General features: G+C 41.0%; 1 protein-coding gene across 1 annotated transcript in view; it reads right to left on the bottom strand.

The window, feature by feature from the left end:
* Positions 1-15,790, bottom strand: part of LOC123762673 (DM13 and DOMON_DOH domain-containing protein skeletor) — a 118,726-nt gene that overhangs the window by 17,693 nt on the left and 85,243 nt on the right. Inside the window, exon 7 of the mRNA XM_069332026.1 lies at positions 3,626-3,725. Coding sequence (XP_069188127.1) covers positions 3,626-3,725 — 100 coding nt within the window. The remainder of the gene's footprint in view (positions 1-3,625; positions 3,726-15,790) is intronic.

Raw genomic sequence — 15,790 nt, 5'->3', positions numbered from 1 at the left:
GTGGGACGAGGGAAAGGAATGGGGCCTAACCACTTGAACGATCGGGAATTGAACGCCGACATGCATGAAGAGAGACCGTCGTTCTACCGTCCAGCCCAAGTGGTTATCGTCATAGATTTGGTCTCATTATCCATTGATAAGATAAAGACATGACTGGAGCACATCACGTGGATCTTCTGCATGATCTCGTTATGGTATAAGCCACTCACGGCTCTCTAACAGTGGTAGTTCAAGCTGTTAATTAATGCGGAAAAGTCAGCAACTTAAAGATTATGTTCACAAGAGAAGACTTGCTGGCAGGACACAGACCATGAGGTAGAATACTGGCCCCCAGGGGTCTCTCACTGGCCCCAGTGCCCCATGTTTCCTTACACTAATTAAAACCCGTGGGCTGCAAGCCGAAACCCAACCAGCGCCCCGAGGCCTCATTTCCCTACCCAACCATTGACCGTAAATCCTGCAAAGTTTTTAACATATTTACGCCAGTGGGAGCAGGGAATACACCCTAAAGAAATGCCCAGCAAGTGTATTACCCAGACTTATCTTGTGGGTTTACCATGTAGGTAGGAACCAGCAGCTGTGAATGTGTGTGTGTCGGGGCAGCGCCTGCCTCCTACGGCGCAATACACATGCTCTGATGACTGCATAAAGCACAACGATCCCCTTCAACATTGCGTTGTCTCTAGTGCCAATCTTTTCCTCAAATAGTGTGCCTGCGGGGCAGTTCTGCCACTATTTGCTCAAAGGCCTTGTGGACCGCGTGGGGGAAAAGTCAAACAGATAACGTGGATGTTGAAGGGTGGCTGACCGGCAGTAGGGGCCGCTTTCCTCGGGATACACAATCTCTTCAACATTATTTACCATTTCTTAGTACTGACCTTTCCATGGTCCTATCGATTGAGCTTAGTTAAGGCAATTAATACAGACCTTGTATTAGTAAAAATTTCAATCTATACATTAATGAATGTACAACGGTTGAACACTTATGTCTTTTAGTCTGGTGTCGCAGAATTCAAGCCTTGCTGTCCCGGGCAGACTCGTGTAGAGGGTTGGGCGTGTTGACTCTGGCTGAGAGCGACTATATGCCAGGGATTGAACTGCGAAATGTCAAGCTATAAAAGGAGGCAATTGGAGATTTAATCAGAGATGGAATAGTGGAGGGATGCAGTGGTTAGATCCAGATATTTATGAATTAATTGATGCCACTTTGATGTTATTGAATATTAAATGCTGAAATTTTTTCAACAACGTTAACTAATCTCAATTGATAGAATCATTTAATTTCACAAGTACATCTTGCTATAACAGGTTTCCAAACGTCCCTATAACACCGAGAGCAATCTGGGCTCCAATAAATTAGTACAAATTACAACAAAGGAATACGCTACCAAAAACAATGCTTGATGCTTATGGGAAATATTAATATATATTCGAAGGATGATTCAGAGAAGCTATGAAATTGTGAATCTTTCAGATAAACGTAAAACTTAAATATTTAGCTCATAATGTCCGAGTAAATTTTATGCTAATTTCTGAAGTTTTCAGATTAAGGTTTATGCAAGATGAATTTTTCAGAACGTTTTATTTATCTTTGTTCGTCACTAAACACAGCTGGAGCAGTTTGATTGTAGATTCATAAATTTATATTTTATCATATACTTTGTATTGGCATAAGCTAATAATATATTTTCACGCACGAGAACATTTATCGAAAATTACGTTATATTTTATTAATTTTGTGCTTTCTGCACACTTTCAAGTCCAAAGCATCAAAAGTTAAAAAACAAAAAAAAAAAAAAAAAAAAAAAACCTGTTACACTCGCTGGGAACTAAAGTGAAACCTTTCAGAATGGCTCCCATGACTACTGTATGGGAGCCAGGATGTATGGGAGCCTATTGCATGTAAAATATTAAACAAGGAACGTTACTAACCAACGCCGATCATTACGCTGTCAACACACACACACACCCAGGTGACCACTGATCTATGTGCCGGCCGGGACATCAATGGGTTGAAAGTTCTTTGACCAGACAAATTTGGCTTTGTACTTTGTATGTTACTCTTGGATATTGTGCCCTCTGGGAACGCTTAGAATTCCCACAGTATCGGTTTATGGTGGCGTGCACCTAGAACATTAAGCCCACTTTTTACATAATTAAATTTGTTTTTAATATGTTACCGAAATATAGTTTGCCGTGATTAGTTTTTTTCCAATCGGCAAAAAGTCATATGGCTGTATACCCTAAACAGTTTTGAAAATTAAGATTAGGTATAGAGCCCAAACCACAGAACTTTGCGTAGTATTTAACTAGAGCACATGTGCTAAAACGTGTTCAGTTTACGTTCAAAATTCATCCAGAAACACTAATTTAGTGTCGAATTTATATTTTAATTATATGGTACCGTATTAGGCCTAAGCTTAGATCAAAGATTGTTCTTACAGTTGACCAATCCCCACACACTAGAAAATGAAGGGATGACGTTTCGGTCCGTCCTGGACCATTCTCAAGTCAAAGGTGCAGGACAGACAGAAACATCGTCGTCCCTTCATTTTCTAGTGTGTGGATTGGTTAACATACTCCAGCCACGTTATTGTGACTCATCGCCTGCATTGTTCTTACAGGTTCGTTTTTTTTTAGATCCGTTTCTAATTTTCTAGAATGCCCTTTGGGCTAATTCGGTAATACGAAAACTTTCTCGCTGTCCAACAGTACACATTGGGACGTTCAACCAAATAGTTGCTATGATAACGACCATTTTAGGAGGCTGGGCTCATGAACTACCAGCGTCAAGAAAATTTAGATTGCTCGAACTGGAGACTTTTCTATAACAAAAATTAATATGAATTATGCTCACTCGTTATCTGGGTATTTACCCTCTTGGCACACCAAGAGGAACTATGTGCAACTAACGCACTAGCTCGTTCACACCGGGACGGTCATAATGATAACTCAAAAGTCAAAGTCATAAAAGTTCCTGAGCCCGTCATCGTAAACAAAGTCAATTCCCTGCACCCGTCAAACCCCCGGTTATTAATGAAAAATGGTTTACACACGACTGAGCTGATGACGTTCGAACACTTCTCTAACAAATTCGCTGACGACTTTCGTTCTAACCACAAAGCTGTAAATGCTTCACCCATGTACTGCAAATACAAATAATAGCCAACAGAACCTAAACACCTAACCTAACCAATGCCAAAATATGCACAGTATGTTAATATAACTTGATTTACATTCGAGAAAATGTTAATTTTGAATGAACAGCATGTTAAAGTTTATGAACGAGTCTTTGGGGGTCGACCGCTGGATGGAATAAACTTGGTCTGAGGACGGATCGAAGGGAGGTATAGAATAAAGTAACCTTAATATCATAGTTGTAAATACTGAAGCGGTATTGTTTACTTCCAGCCCTCTCAATTGCTTGCAAGTGAACACTTTTTCCCCAGATGTAAAGTAGACCTTTCGTGACTGATGGACTCAGCACTACAAGCCAAGCCATTGTGTCACGCCAGCGGGACGTGGAAGAGACTGACTGTTGGCGCCGGAGGCGGCTAGTTTATTGTGCACCCCATACTCATCCTGTGAGCGGTAGCGCAAATGGGATTACAGAGGGAACACTCACTGATCCTGGCGACGAGCTGCATGACGATGCTCTCCCCCGCCACAGCCCAGCGGACCTCCAGCGCCAGGTCGTCCCACAGCACCTCACAGTTCAGCTTCGTCTGAAACAAGTCGTCTGTTAGTTACAATAATTATTCCTTGCCAGCACACACCCCAGCTATTCGTCCCTAGCGTATTATATAATTATTATTTATATATATATATATAGTGGAAAATTTCCACATACCAATACAAGAAATCATATTTCTGACTCATATCTGAATCCTACAGTCCGATTCCTACATCTGTATCGAATCATACATCTACTGGATCCTACATCCATGACAACACCACAAAGGTCACATCCGCCATTAGGCCTAGGGATGGCCTACATAACTTTGCTCATTTGCTCTCATGGATCTAGAAGCTTCTACTTAAGCTGGCTTAATTGAAATACAATTGGAACATAATTTGGACATCCGGGGACGTATTTCAGAATCCATATTAAAGAATCAATCTGTACTATAAGTAATACCAATAACCACTAAATCCTACCTATATTTATCTTCCAATCACAACCGATCTCAAATTATCAAGACGAAAAATTATTAATCAATATTCATTGTTGGCCACCCTCACTGAGGGAGGCACCAGGGGCCAGGGCGAGCATTGTTGGCCGCCCTCACTGAGGGAGGCACCAGGGGCCAGGGCGAGCATTGTTGGCCACCCTCACTGAGGGAGGCACCAGGGGCCAGGGCGAGCAAGCGCCCGACCCTCACTGAGGGAGGCACCAGGGGCCAGGGTGAGCAAGCGCCCGACGGGCAGAACCCTTTGTTTACATAAACAGTGAACGCACGTGTGTGCACCGTTTACATAAACAGTGAACGCACGTGTGTGCACCGTTTATATAAACAGTGAATCGCAATAACCTCCATTAATACCATATCGGTATTTTCGCATTACTTCCCACCCTTACTTCATGGCCCGACCAAGCCAATATTTACCCCACTTCCATCTTGTATTAATTTAAATGAAAGGAAACGTAAACTTCAATCCTATTATAATTTGTAGTCAAATACAGTGAAGTAGAAGGTAGAGAGAGAGAGACTTCTTGCAGGTCGTCGTTCAAATGGTTCAAATTGCAGGTTGAAACTAAACAAATGCAACAATAATCAAGGAGGTTAAAAGTATTTCATGTGACTACCAACTCATGTTGGCTCCCAATTAAATGGCAGGACTAGCTAGCCAAAGAATATAACTATCAGAAGATAAGCAGAATATAATCTTGAACTACTTATTAGCAGCCTGAGAACAATGATACACCAAGAACGCTTGAAAATGTCGTAAATCTGAGGAAGTAAAATCAGCTTTACCGATGTTGACCCGACTAAAGTAAATTGTCGGTAAAACTATTAGCATCCCATGCATCACTGCTATAATGTTTAATTTAAAGTTTTTTAGAAATATCACAAATATTCAAGGAATGAAAATAATTCAAAATTATACACAACAAAAATCTTACCAAAGTTTGTCTACTGTAGGTATTACACGCAAGTGACCGACTCCACCCCTAGAGGATGTTGGTAGAGTCTGGCTGGAGGATGGTTAGGATCGGGTGGCTCGAAGTTGAGAACAGCACCGAGAGAGAAGTTGTCTCCCTGGATAATGTGTTGGAACCCAGCGTTGTTGACTGACTATTATACACAATGTCAATTCTGCGAGCAGGAACTGGGTCATGCTTTCTAACATTAGAATATTGAATATCCAGCTATTACAGACCCCTTTTACCGGCCGGTATGAGATTCGTAGAGCTTTGCAAGTCCTTTATTCACTCCCGTGTTCTCGATAATATCCTCAAATCATCCAAATTTTGCCATTGCAGACTACTGATGGGACGCCCCTGGGTGATAAACCACTCTGAGATGTGTGGACTTCAGTATCACATTGCTAGCTCCAGACAAACGAACCCTTCACAGACTTTCGTAGCTGTATAAACACAGTTGTCCCCATATAAATAAAATAGAGCAAGATATTAATGCAAGTTTAAATACAAATTTGTTTCTACTTCATGACCCTGATTACCTCTTATTGCAGTGAGTAAGCTGCTCATGTTCACCGTCACTCGAGTTCCAGATTTAAACATTTACTTCTCAATGAGGCTCATGTCAGCTGCAGACATTATGTTATGTACGTGTGGGATTTATGTATATACAGTATTTCTAGAAGCGTAAAATTTACATACAACATTGCATAGGTCTCATTGCATTTAAATCATTGCATAGATTTAAACTTAATGAGTGAGAAATATACTGGGAGAGAAAGTGAATTGTGGAAGCGAAAAGAGGTATCTAAGAATGCAGAAAGCCAGGACGGCTATACACCCCACTGTGGGAGTGGGGGTGATTGAGTGGATAAAGCCATCTACGCACTACATATACACTAACCAAAAGTGGAACAAGTTCAGTTGAACAACTAATGTAATGTTTGTATGAGAGAGTTCATTATCTCAAAGCGTCTATGTGGCAATATTTGCAAAATGTTCGGAGATTTACTCTTAACAGGCGGATCCAGTAGGGTTACCTAGGGACTGTATGATCATTTCCTAGAGGTCTAGGTCAGTTTGGGTAAAACAGGTGCAAGGCGTTGTTCCATTAAGTGCCCATTGGGTAATTAAAAATGGCTAATTTTCCCTCTTCCCCCCGGTCAAAGCTCTGTGTTCAAAGTTCAAAGGTCTCAAAGTACCTGTGCAGGTAAGTCCACTACGGGCTCATTCTAAGTACCATAAGTGCTACTTGTAACTTTTTGTTCCAAGTAGCTAAATCTAAAAAGCTAATGCTTTATAAACTTCTAGAAAGTGAACTGGGATGTGTTCGACAGTTCTTAGTAATATGAACAAGTTCAGTTATTCATTAGATAGTTATATACCATGGTAAAGAAAATCTGAAAATCAACTTTAAAATGCGGGACACAAGCATTTTATGTTACAGTACATGTTGAATGGGATAGTTAATAACCCGTTTGTTTACTGCTTGTTCAACCATTACCGGCGTTACAGCACACAGACGCTTAACACGAGGGAAGAGAGCCACACACATCTCTCCGACACCTGTAGTGTGGTTAAACTCAATTGAATTTGTCCTCTACTGTGCACTGTTGTTCGATATTTAATATTTTCAGTTGAAAATGTGACATGCTAGGCCACACATTATCTATTACGTTCAAAACGGACTTTTTAGTTGTAACTATTTCACGCTAATATATTAAAGCTGCTGCTCTCTAAAGGTTATCAGCAAAATTTTCGAATCAACAATAACATTTACAATTTCTTAATCATCATCATTGTTGATATTAACTAAATGCTCTGTCTGACCTGGGGAAACTATGGCGTAGGGTACTAGTTATTCAAGAGAAGATCGAATTGCCATCTGGCCCTTCACAGGACTGGTTCAGCCAGTCAGCCAGCCAGCCAGCCAGGCAGCCAGCCAGCCAGCCAGGCAGCCAGCCAGGCAGCCAGCCCCGTCACACGGCCCTGTACAGGACTGGTCCCAATAGTTAACCTCACCTCTTCATGTTTGTACAACCACGAGAGACTACTTATGAAAAGTGTTCCATTCTATACTTATGACAAGTATTATATTCAAGTCTGGCGATTTAAAATATTTAGTCTGGAGTTTACTTCTTATAATGAACTTCGCACATGTTTAAATTTACAAATAATTAAATTGGCAACATTTTATCAATTTATTTGCATGTTCAAGAAAATCTTATTTGCACAGCTGTCTAGAAAGTAACTAACATTTTGTTGCCATAAAATGATATCAAGTGTAACTACGACCAACTACTACCTGCTATATAGAAGAAGAAGAGTGCACACAATGATTTTCAGCGCACACTGAAAATACATTTAATAATTTCAGTCTATGCTACAAGAGAATGTCTGTCCACAGTAGACGGCCAGACGCTTGAGGCTAGCCTCACCCAGATTCGCAAGGGAAATGGCCTGGGGTATGGGATGGACATAGGCTGGCCGGGGTAGGCCTAAGTTAAATGCTGTAAGAAACATTAATTATAGACCCCCCCCCCATGCGATGCTCACCGAGTCAAGTGAAGTATATAGTCCGTTTATCTTAGAGATTTTATTAAAGCAATAATATTTTCAGAAACCCATGCACTTGTTTCAGTGCTTCGGAATTTTCCGAGAGAAAGTGGAATAGGGAAAAGATGGTGGGGGGGGGGGGGGAAACGACGGGAGGGTCAAGGGGGAAGATGCTCGAACCAGGGAGGAGGAGAGGGGGGGGGGACAAGGGGAGGAACGAAGAGGGATATATGAGTGAAGAGTAGGAAAGAGGAGGGGGAAGAGACCCGAGTGTGGCCGGGTACCTCTTCTACATAAATATGTATGTCTGTTCGAAGTTGGAGGGGAGAGGGAAGAGGATGGGGAGATGTGATAAGAGGGGGTGAAAAAAGGGAGAGGAGGATGAGGGGAGAGGAGGATGAGGGGAGAGGAGAGCATTTGTGGGAGGAAGAGAAACCCCGGGCACCGCGGGTTCCCCTCTAGACCTATACAAGAGAATGTCTGTCCGAAGTTGAGTGCCAGACGGGGAAGAAAGGGGGAGGGGATGGAGAAGGGAGAGAGGGGGGGAGGATAGGGAGAGAGGGAGGAGGATAGGGAGAAGCAGTGAAGGGGGGAAAATGGGAGGGATGGGAAAGGGTGAAGTTGAGGGAAGGGTTCATTGAGAAAAGAGGGGGGAAAAAGGGGGGTGAAAGTCTCCTGGGCACGCCGGGTACCCCCTCTTGTATATTTATGCGAAATGAGAATACATATAAAACAGTGATATTATTCCTAGTTGCAGGTAGATACATTTCCGCTCCATGTGAAGACTAGCCATGTAGGCCACTTTCCGCATAAGTATTACATCAAGGATTCAACAATACATCGATTTAAATCATATTACGATGGAACAAGTTTCCCCAAGATATATACAAGATATATTTAATCACAGTCGTCACTCCTGTAATTTCAACTCCAATTACTGAAATCTCTAATTTAGTATTTTATCGCTCGACTGCTTACACCTCCGAGTGCTGGCACTCGGATGAAGGCAAGTTCGCTCCCCCTCTTGTCGAGGTCTTCATATCTACGAAGGTTTGCAGAGATCAAGGAACAATATTCATAACTCTGCCACACGTTAACGAGAACCAGACGGAATCAAAGGTATAGACCAAGCTGAAGGTCGATGGATGTGCTAGATGTGGGGTACCTGTGCAGCCTGGAGGTCAAAGCTTCTTGATTCAGGAGTTGTACGTTCCCATTTACAGTCAAGCAACGCTTGCAACTACTGTTGACTTCTAAATGCTATATTTGCCTTTCCCAATTGAACTTCATGTTGCTTACATGTAAGCTTGTTTAATGGGGAAAAAAAAAAATGTTTTTTGTCAACGGCTTGTTACCATGTTTATGGATCGAAGTCTTGTGTATAGATGGTGTTGTTTCAAAGTCCTCCCTCTGTCTCCATGCCCTAGCTCCAGGGAAACTTAGCTAAACATTGATTTTATCTGTTCAGGAAAAACTAACAAACTGCAGCCAAGAGCCCCCCCCCCCTCCCATAAAAGGTCTCCAAGGTAAAGGGATTCCTTGAAGGCAAGCAGAGCTGCTGACATCCTGATTGCGTCATCTTGTATCAACAGCCATATCAATTTCATGGCGTTTTGCTACATCCAGCTTCACAGTTGTCGACTCTGTGCAATGACACATGAGCAATACTACCTCTCATAGATTAAACAAAAAAATTGGCCTTGAAGTAGATTATAGTGGATGCCGTCATTCTTCCTACGAGTGAACATACGGCCATAACAGCATGTTCAACATGCTGGGCTGTTCATCCTGTCAACTCCTAGAGTGAAGCTTCTTTATAAATGGCTCATAAACAGGGACGGATAACAAAAAAAAAATGTTTCTCCACTTTTCTTACTATACTTTTCTCGTTATTTTAGCAAGGCGTCCAGAATTTAATTCGTCACTGGAATTAAAAACCTACGAGTCCCAGTCCAGCTAAAGGGGCAGGTGGGCAGGGCCTCCGTCACATTGAACTTCCTCCTCAGACAGCAACAGGGATAAGAGAAATAGATGGAATATTAAATATTATGAGCAAGAGGCAGGTTAACATGAACATTCATCGTTGGAGGAAGAAACCAAACCCCCTCCAAAAGAGGATTTGCTGGCAACAATAAACCTTCGAGTCTCCAAAATTGTAACATGATATTTTCCCACATTTGTTTCCCTGATGAGTAGATGCGCTAGTGTTCACGATCAAGACCCAAATCTTCTAATATTAATCTCCACATGTCATCCATGGTGTCTGACTATAACCAGACTGTCAGCAAGAGAAATACCGGATCCTGACATGTCAAAAGTAGCTCTAGTTAAAGATTTGAATTGATGAAACCATGAACCAGAAGGCGGTACTTTTGATGAAGAATTCTCACTTGGTGGTCATGACAACCCTCAATAATACCAACAGAAGATTTGTCTGGTCCGAGTAACAGCATTGCCATATCGCCTGTTAAATGAGGGATTCAGAAATTCTCTAATTCCTAATGGTGCTCGAGTATACCAACTACAGCCATTAAACTAGACGGAGACGCTGGAGAAATTATGGTGTCAGCAGTCAAACATAGTACAAGTCTTTAATTTTAGTAGTCAAGTAGCTGGTGGTAATGCCAAGCATAGCATTGTTAAAATACAGAGTATTAAAATAGTATTAAAATACTATTAGAATACCGAGCATCATCTGAACAAATTCTACACTACATCGCTCTCTGATCGATGGATATATATATATATAATATATATATATATATATATATATATATATATATATATATATATATATATATATATATATATATATATATATATATATATATATATATATATATATATATATATATATATATTAGTATATTTTGGTAGCAGTCTTTCCTGTAGACATATATTATTAAATATGACCGAAAAAGTAAGATTAATAATTCTAACACGAATTTTCTCAATCTTTCGTACATTACGCTTCACTGTTGGAGGTAAATAAAAAATCACTTCTCCAAAATTCATTTTTATTTTTAGACTAGAAATAAAAATGAATTTTGGAGAAGTGATTTTTGATTTACCTCCAACAGTGAAGCGTAATGTACGAAAGATTGAGAAAATTCGTGTTAGAATTATTAATCTTACTTTTTCGGTCATATTTAATAATATATGTCTACAGGAAAGACTGCTACCAAAATATACTAATATATATATATATATATATATATATATATATATATATTATATATATATATATATATATATATATAGAGAGAGAGAGAGATATAGAGAGATATAGAGAGATATAGAGAGATATAGAGAGATATAGAGAGATATAGAGAGATATAGAGAGATATAGAGAGATATAGATATATATATATATATATATATATAATTATTAAATATGACCGAAAAAGTAAGATTAATAATTCTAACACGAATTTTCTCAATCTTTCGTACATTTCTTTTCACTGTTGGAGGTAATTCAAAAATCAATTCTCCAAAATTCATTTTTATTTCTAGTCTGACGTGACACTTGAGCGCGTTTCGTAAAACTTATTACATTTTCAAAGACTTTACACATACACAACTGAATAGAACTTACATATCTCCGATTTGTTTATATCTACATTTGAGTGAGGTGGATGGGGTGAGGTGGTATTTAATAGGGTATTAATTTCATCAACACAAGACAGAACACGAAACAATGGGTATTGAATAGAAGTGATTGTAGAAAGCCTATTGGTCCATATTTCTTGATGTTTCTATATTGGAGCGGAGTCTTGAGGTGGGTAGAATATAGTTGTGCATTAATTGGCTGTTGATTCCTGGTGTTGACTTCTTAATGTGCAGTGCCTCGCAAACGTCAAGCCGTCTGCTATCGCTGTATCTATCGATGATTTCTGTGTTGTTTACTAGGATTTCTCTGGCGATGGTTTGGTTGTGGGAAGAGATTATATGTTCCTTAATGGAGCCCTGTTGCTTATGCATCGTTAAACGACTAGAAAGAGATGTTGTTGTCTTGCCTATATACTGGGTTTTTTGGAGCTTACAGTCCCCAAGTGGGCATTTGAAGGCATAGACGACGTTGGTCTCTTTTAAAGCGTTCTGCTTTGTGTCTGGAGAGTTTCTCATGAGTAGGCTGGCCGTTTTTCTGGTTTTATAGTAAATCGTCAGTTGTATCCTCTGATGTTTGTCTGTAGGGATAACGTTTCTATTAACACTATCTTTCAGGACCCTTTTCTCCGTTTTATGAGCTGTGGAAAAGAAGTGCCTGTAAAATAGTCTAATAGGGGGTATAGGTGTTGTGTTAGTTGTCTCTTCAGAGGTTGCATGGCGTTTCACTTTCCTTCTTATGATGTCTTCGACGAAACTTTGCCTCTTTAGTACAAGCTTGGAGTAGTTTCCTCAGAATATTTTCTGGTATGTCAAGAGGAGTACAGGCTGGATCACGATACACTCTGTCGGCTATCATCCCGATTGTCTCGTCCACAGGTACGTTGGTAAACAGCGATTCTACGTCCAACGAGTCTCTTATCCCTGTGGCCCGTGTGCCCCGCAGTAAGTCATCAAATTCCTTTTTAGACTTCAGGCTGAAGGCGCAAGGAACATAAGGAGTCAGCAGGCCGTTGAGTCGCTTCGCCAGTCTGTACGTGGGTGTGGGTATCTGGCTAATGATTGGCCGAAGTGGGTTTCCAGGCTTGTGTGTCTTGACATTTCCATACGCATATCCAGGTTTATATTCCCCAATGATCTTTGGCAGGTGGAGTCCGGATTTCTTGGCGTTCACAGTTTCGATCAGTTTGTTGACCTTTGCTTTTAATTCGGCTGTAGTGTCCTTCGTTACCCTTTGGAACTTAGTTTGGTCAGAGAGTATGAGGTTCATTTTCGCCAGATATTCGTCTTTTTTAAGAATGACATATATTGGCGACTTGTCACCTCTCCTGACAACTATCTCCTTGTTCTCACGAAGGCTTTTAGCTGCTGCTTTGAGCTCGGGGCTCAAATACATATGTATTTGTATGGAGCTCCATACACTCAAAACTTTGAGTGTATGGTGCTTCTGTAATTGCCTCGATTCTTTCCTCCTTCTGCAATAAGTTCTGCTTGTAAGGTATCTTTGGTAGTGACCTCCTTTTGTGTCTCGAGGTCGAATATGTCGTCCAACAGAATTTCCAACTACTTTCCGGGCCATCTCACTCGGTCTGGACATAACGTGACAGTTTATGCCCAGATTTAGGAGAGTGACTTGGTTCTCAGTGAGGTTAATTCCTGCAAGGTTCAGGAAGCCATCTCTTGGTCGTGGAATTGCCATAGGTCCTCCATATAATGTTGTTAGTTTCTTGATTATCAAGAAACTAACGAATAAGAAAAAAGACGAATATCTGGCGAAAATGAACCTCATACTCTCTGACCAAACTAAGTTCCAAAGGGTAACGAAGGACACTACAGCCGAATTAAAAGCAAAGGTCAACAAACTGATCGAAACTGTGAACGCCAAGAAATCCGGACTCCACCTGCCAAAGATCATTGGGGAATATAAACCTGGATATGTGTATGGAAATGTCAAGACACACAAGCCTGGAAACCCACTTCGGCCAATCATTAGCCAGATACCCACACCCACGTACAGACTGGCGAAGCGACTCAACGGCCTGCTGACTCCTTATGTTCCTTGCGCCTTCAGCCTGAAGTCTCCAAAGGAATTTGATGACTTACTGCGGGGCACACGGGCCACAGGGATAAGAGCCTCGTTGGACGTAGAATCGCTGTTTACCAACGTACCTGTGGACGAGACAATCGGGATGATAGCCGACAGAGTGTATCGTGATCCAGCCTGTACTCCTCTTGACATACCAGAAAATATTCTGAGGAAACTACTCCAAGCTTGTACTAAAGAGGCACCCTTCTTGAGCCCAGATGGGCACATGTATAAGCAAGTAGATGGGGTCGCCATGGGTTCTCCCCTAGGTGTCCTGTTTGCAAACTTCTACATGGGTACCATCGAGCAAAAAGTCTTAGTCGACATGAACTTGAAACCGGCCATATACTGCAGGTATGTTGACATTTTTACACAGGTACCTGATGTCAGACATCTGCATGAGCTGAAGGAGGCATTTGAGCAGAGTTCCGTGCTGCGTTTCACTTACGAGATGGAAAAGAATGGGAAGCTGCCCTTTCTAGATGTAACAGTCATGGAAAAGAGCGGAGGTTTCCACACTGCAGTCTACACTAAGGAAACGAACATAGGAATGTGCCTAAATGCCAACAGCGACTGCCCAGACAGGTACAAGAGGAGTGTTGTTAACGCATATGTCGACCGTGCTCTCAGCCACAGCTTAGAATGGAAGCAAGTCGACGAAGAACTCTGTAGGGTAAGGCAGGTCCTAGTCAACAACGGCTTCTCCAATGGTTTCGTCGAAGACATCATAAGAAGGAAAGTGAAACGCCATGCAACCTCTGAAGAGACAACTAACACAACACCTATACCCCCTATTAGACTATTTTACAGGAACTTCTTTTCCACAGCTCATAAAACGGAGGAAAGGGTCCTGAAAGATATTGTTAATAGAAACGTTATCCCTACAGACAAAAATCAGAGGATACAACTGACGATTTACTATAAAACCAGAAAAACGGCCAGCCTACTCATGAGAAACTCTCCAGACACAAAGCAGAACGCTTTAAAAGAGACCAACGTCGTCTATGCCTTCAAATGCCCACTTGGGGACTGTAAGCTCCAAAAAACCCAGTATATAGGCAAGACAACAACATCTCTTTCTAGGCGTTTAACGATGCATAAGCAACAGGGCTCCATTAAGGAACATATAATCTCTTTCCACAACCAAATCATCGCCAGAGAAATCCTAGTAAACAACACAGAAATCATCGATAGATACAGCGATAGGAGACGGCTTGACGTTTGCGAGGCACTGCACATTAAGAAGTCAACACCAGCAATCAACAGCCAATTAATGCACAACTATATTCTACCCACCTCAAGACTCCGCTCCAATATAGAAGCATCAAGAAATATGGACCAATAGGCTTTCTACAATCACTTCCATTTCAATACCCATTGTTTCGTGTTCTGTCTTGTGTTGATGAAATTAATACCCTATTAAATACCACCTCACCCCATCCACCTCACTCAAATGTAGATATAAACAAATCGGAGATATGTAAGTTCTATTCAGTTGTGTATGTGTAAAGTCTTTGAAAATGTAACAAGTTTTACGAAACGCGCTCAAGTGTCGCATCAGACTAGAAATAAAAATGAATTTTGGAGAATTGATTTTTGAATTACCTCCAACAGTGAAAAGAAATGTACGAAAGATTGAGAAAATTCGTGTTAGAATTATTAATCTTACTTTTTCGGTCATATTTAATAATATATGTCTACAGGAAAGACTGCTACCAAAATATACTATTATATATATATTATATAATATATATATATATATATATATATATATATATATATATATATATATATATATATATAATATGTGTGTGTGTGTGTGTGTGTGTGTGTGTGTGTGTGTGTGTGTGTGTGTGTGTGGGGGGGGGGGGGGGGGGGGGGTGGGGTGTCCAAAATTCGTACTGAAGAACCAACATTACCACTTCGTTACCACGTGGACCAAAAGCAGGCGTGTGGTACCTATGCTGCAAAAAAGATGTCCGCTCTGCAAGTGTCGCCGCCGCCAGTGCGTGGCTGTGAGGGCGGAACCTTCACAGACACCCAGAGGCCAGAAAGCACAAGTATAAAAAGTTATGTTTAGAACCCGCGAACTATATGTTGGGACATCACAAGGAAACCACTAGGTAGTGTGACATTAATTTGCCAGCAATAGGCTGGGATATCGATATTCACGGCAGGTGCCTGCAGGTAATAAATCCCACCCAATGGTGAGCATTCCAATTGTAAACTATGTGAACATGAGCTGGGACATGCTCTCCAACACTATCTGTAATTACCCCGTTATAAGTTTTTTTTTTTTTTTTTTTTGAGATATATACAAGAGTTGTTACATTCTTGTACAGCCACTAGTACGCGTAGCGTTTCGGGCAAGTCCTTAATCCTATGGTCCCTGGAATACG

The sequence above is a fragment of the Procambarus clarkii genome, chromosome 27, assembly GCF_040958095.1.
Source record: "Procambarus clarkii isolate CNS0578487 chromosome 27, FALCON_Pclarkii_2.0, whole genome shotgun sequence".
Taxonomy (NCBI): Eukaryota; Metazoa; Arthropoda; class Malacostraca; order Decapoda; family Cambaridae; genus Procambarus; species Procambarus clarkii.
Note: the sequence above shows the minus strand (reverse complement) of the source record. Positions and strands in the feature narration are given on the sequence as shown.